The 4144-nt window shown below is 38.3% G+C and overlaps 1 protein-coding gene across 1 annotated transcript; it reads left to right on the forward strand.

Annotated features, from left to right (window-relative positions):
* The first annotated feature begins 1135 nt into the window (after positions 1–1135).
* On the forward strand, positions 1136–3077 carry LOC131598511 (protein MAIN-LIKE 1-like). Its single transcript, XM_058871106.1, has 4 exons — positions 1136–1184; positions 1295–1491; positions 1569–2246; positions 2358–3077. The coding sequence occupies exons 1-4, from the start codon at positions 1136–1138 to the stop codon at positions 3075–3077; spliced, it is 1644 nt and encodes a 547-aa protein (XP_058727089.1).
* Positions 3078–4144: the final 1067 nt, after the last annotated feature.

Below are 4144 nucleotides of genomic sequence, written 5' to 3' on the forward strand. Positions count from 1 at the left end.
AAATCCCCAATGGTTCTAGCAGACAAAATTTGGGAAGTCGTAGCCCACAACAAACAAATCCTTTAGTTTATTATTTTTTATTTAATTTAATAAAATAAATATAATTATATTAAATGAAAGTTTCCTTTTATAGCATAAGTAAAAATATAAAAATGCATGAGAGAGTGCCAAGTGGCAAACTTGCCAAAGTACTCATCTTGCATTATTCTATTGTATGATTAAGCCAATAAATTAAATATATTTTTTTACATATTATAATAATATTATATATGCCAATGAAAGTAGAGAGAACTCTACAATCAATATTCTGGCTATAAAGGATCATAACGACCTTCACAATGCGACGGAAAATGTTTCGAAGACGAATCTATTAGAAGCAACACCATTTTCGAAAGGTTTGTGAAGGTTTGGGAGTGTCAATAGGAGGGGAAGAAATTGATGAGAGAGGAAGTGAAGGTGAAACCAATGCTGGAGTAGGTGATGGCGGAGAGGTGAAAAGAGATGGACTGATGGTCGGAGATGAAGCCTTGGGAGAGGCCACTTGTAAGGAGAAAATGCACATCCTCATCTAGAGAATCAGAATTGGAGTGCAAGTGGGAGTTATTCTTAAAAGTAGAGAGAAATATAGAGAGAATGAATTGTGAAGAAGATGAATGTAGAGTGTGAAAATAATAGGTAGGGTGTGAATAGAATATATAGAAGGAGAAAGCGAGTACGCGCTTCTATTGAAGCAACATTATAGAGTTTGAGTTTGAACAAAAAAGGGCCTTGATCCTTGATAGGTGAAAATTATACCCTGTACCCTTACGTTTATCCCAATACCCCTACAAAAAAAAATTTCGGACAAATTTACCCCTGTATAAATAGTAAAAATTACAAAAATTTTCACTTTTTCACTCATTTTCACGGTTACACAGCGTTTGAGAAGAGGGAATTTTTTTGAGCCAAAACCGGATAACCCAGCCTCGTCAGTTCCGGTTCACATTTCATTTAAAAAGTAAGTTTTTCAAAAAAATTTCTCAGCCGGATAACCCAGCTATGGGGTTTCCGGTTCTGTTCGTTTTCTTCCGTTACCAGCCGGATAACCCAATGATGGGGTTTCCGGTTCCTTTTTTCTCAGCCGGATAACCCAACAATGGGGTTTCCGGTTCTTCTTGCCCTCAGCCGGATAACCCACCCTTGGGGTATCCGGTTCCTATTTTTTTTTAGTTATTTTTTTTTTGTTTTTAATATCATATATTATTTTTAATAACATTTTATTTAATTGTTAACTATTTTATTTTTTATTTTTTAGTGGTTCGAAGAAGAGGAGGTGCGATCGCCGGAATGCGTCAAAGAGGAAGACAACGTCGAGAGGCTGATGGCGAGGGACAGCAGGGAGCTGCTCCTGAGGTTGGTCCGCAGCATCCGGCATTTCCCGGAGGACCTACTGATACATCTTTATTGGTTAGATATCAGAGGCACGTTGCCTGTCATTTATGGTTGGGCGAGGTACGTAAATATTTTCTTAAATGTTTTTTTAAATTACATGTACTTATATATTAACATATATTACAAATTATTTTCAGGAGAGACGACCAAAGCCGACCTTAAAGGTTGCTGCACATGGCAGCAAATTAATAGGATGGGTTCCGGCAATGCTCCCAAGGCAGATGGAAAATTGGTTAGTTGCATCTGGCCTATCATCTTTGCAGCATACTAGTTTGGCCAGGGTAGATACGCATCTCTTATCTGCTTTTGTTGAGAGATGGCATCCTGAAACATCGTCATTTCATATGCCGTTCGGCGAGATGACCATCACGCTAGACGATGTTTCTTGTCTTCTTCATGTACCGATTAGGGGCCAGCTGGTTGACCCCGATGTTGTTGTCACCGATTATGATGCTATCCATCTAGCTGTTGAGTTGTTTGGTGTTTCGCTGAGTGATGCAACTACAGAGGCTTCTGCTGTAAGGGGTCCTTACTATAAAATGGATTGGTTGAAGCAAGTTTTTGAGCAACAAAGAGCTGCGAATAACTTTACAGGCGCTATGAGAGCATACATGATGTTGCTATTAGGTTGTACCATTCTTGCCGACAAGACTTTTACTCTTGTCGAGGCAAAATATCTTCCACTTTTGAGAGATTTGGATACTTGTGGAAGCTATTGCTGGGGGGCAGCTGCACTGGTTACTCTGTACAGATACTTAGGGGATGCCTCATTTTATTCATGCAAGCAGCTTGGCAGTTATGCCTCTCTTCTTCAGGTTTAAAATTTTACTTATTATTTAATTATACTTAATATCTAATATTTTAGTTTAATTTAGTTTATTATAATTTAGTTTAATTTATAATAGTAACTTTTACTTTTGTTTCAGTGTTGGATTCATGAGTACTTTCCAACTGTTGGAAAGAGAGGTACTTCTGAGTTATGTGGCATTGATAGTCCGATGGCTAGGGCGATGAAATGGGAATATAGGCAGGGGACGCAAAAAGTGGCTGACATCCGAGCTGTGTTAGATCAGTTGACTCCTCACGATATTGTCTGGCGCCCTTTTGAGGATCATCGGGTGCACCGTCCTTTTGATGATATCTGTTTGTATCGGGGTGGTTTGAAGTGGTTTGGTACTGTAGTTCTATATTTACCTGACAGATGCTTGCGTCAGTTTGGATACAGACAGTACATACCGACTGCTCCTTCTAATGTAGACATACTTGATGTGGATGTTGAGTGGGCTACATATATGCAGAGTGTGTTGCAGGTGACCCGATCCCACGATGATCCCCCAGCTGCTTTTGCCACCATGCCATACGAGACAGACGATGATTATTTGCCGTGGTATTATACGGTGTCACATCCTCGTTTGAGAGCACCACAGGATGATGAGCCGATGGAGGTACCAGTGCCTGTCTATGACGAAGGACCGTCAGACCCGAGATTATCATATATATCTCATGAGCTTCATCATTACTTACAGCGTCATCAGGCTGTTCCTGAAGACGAACAGTTTCTGGAGATATTTAGAGCACTCAGACTTGCACAGGGCGGACCATTACATAGGGAAGGTCCAATTACTTATGACAATGAGTCTGATTGATGTCACATTTTATGTTTATATTTATGTTTTAGTTTGAGACTTATGTATTGTTATGAGACTTGTAGACGTCTGTATTATTATAAGACTTATAGTTTGAGATTAACTATTTATAATCCATTTGTCAACATATTAAAATCCAATAGCATAAAATCATACTAAATAGTACCAATGTTTTAATATCATAAAATCAAACTAAATAATATCAATGTTGTAATATCATAAAATCAATCTAAGCTGACATATTTTGGCAGTATAGGCATAAGCCGTTACCAATGTTGTAACCGCCCGGCAAATCCTTCCATCCAAGAAGTCGCATCTTTTGTGCGATATTTCTTTCATTCATTTGTGACAGGTGGAAACGGGAATCCTTCATTCATGTTTACCTGCACATAAAATAAATATCAGAAAAAGTCAAATAGTGATTGAATGTACCAAAATTGTGTTACTAATTACCTGAACCCAATGATTTCCATTGACAAATCCGATGCAGTAAATGGATGCATTAGGTGAATGTGCACTCGTCATAGGAAAGTAACTCAAACTAGGGTGACCTAAAGAGACGAGAACAACGTTATACCGATTAGCTATTACATAGCCTAACTCAGGTAACGTCATCCATTTATTTGGTGGTTGTTGTCCTAAAGTTTCTATCACCAACGATGATCTCACTGTTGGAAGGCGTTCACCAAATAAATCCTCATACAACTTGCTTCTAGGACCTATAATTTCTTTCTCCAAATCCCGACGAACCATTGACCATCCATTTGTGCCATAACCATGCAAAGATGCAATGGCTCTAAACCCACAATTTCCATCATCTCTTACATCAACAATGTCATCAATAAATGGTCTGATGTAATCTGGAAATTGTACAATGTATTTATCAAATTCTCTATTTTTTGAGGTTTGGGATAGTTGTGAATATAACCTCTTTGAAGATTTTTGAGAACTCAAATGTGCTTGATCAACATACTCATATCCTGAAGGATCACGATAAACATCATATCCCACAGGTCTCTTCCCTTTTTTCTTAACCCCTTCTTTGGTTTTAATTTTTTCAGGCGGTG

The sequence above is a fragment of the Vicia villosa genome, linkage group LG1 (genome assembly GCF_029867415.1).
Source record: "Vicia villosa cultivar HV-30 ecotype Madison, WI linkage group LG1, Vvil1.0, whole genome shotgun sequence".
In the NCBI taxonomy this organism is placed as follows: domain Eukaryota; kingdom Viridiplantae; phylum Streptophyta; class Magnoliopsida; order Fabales; family Fabaceae; genus Vicia; species Vicia villosa.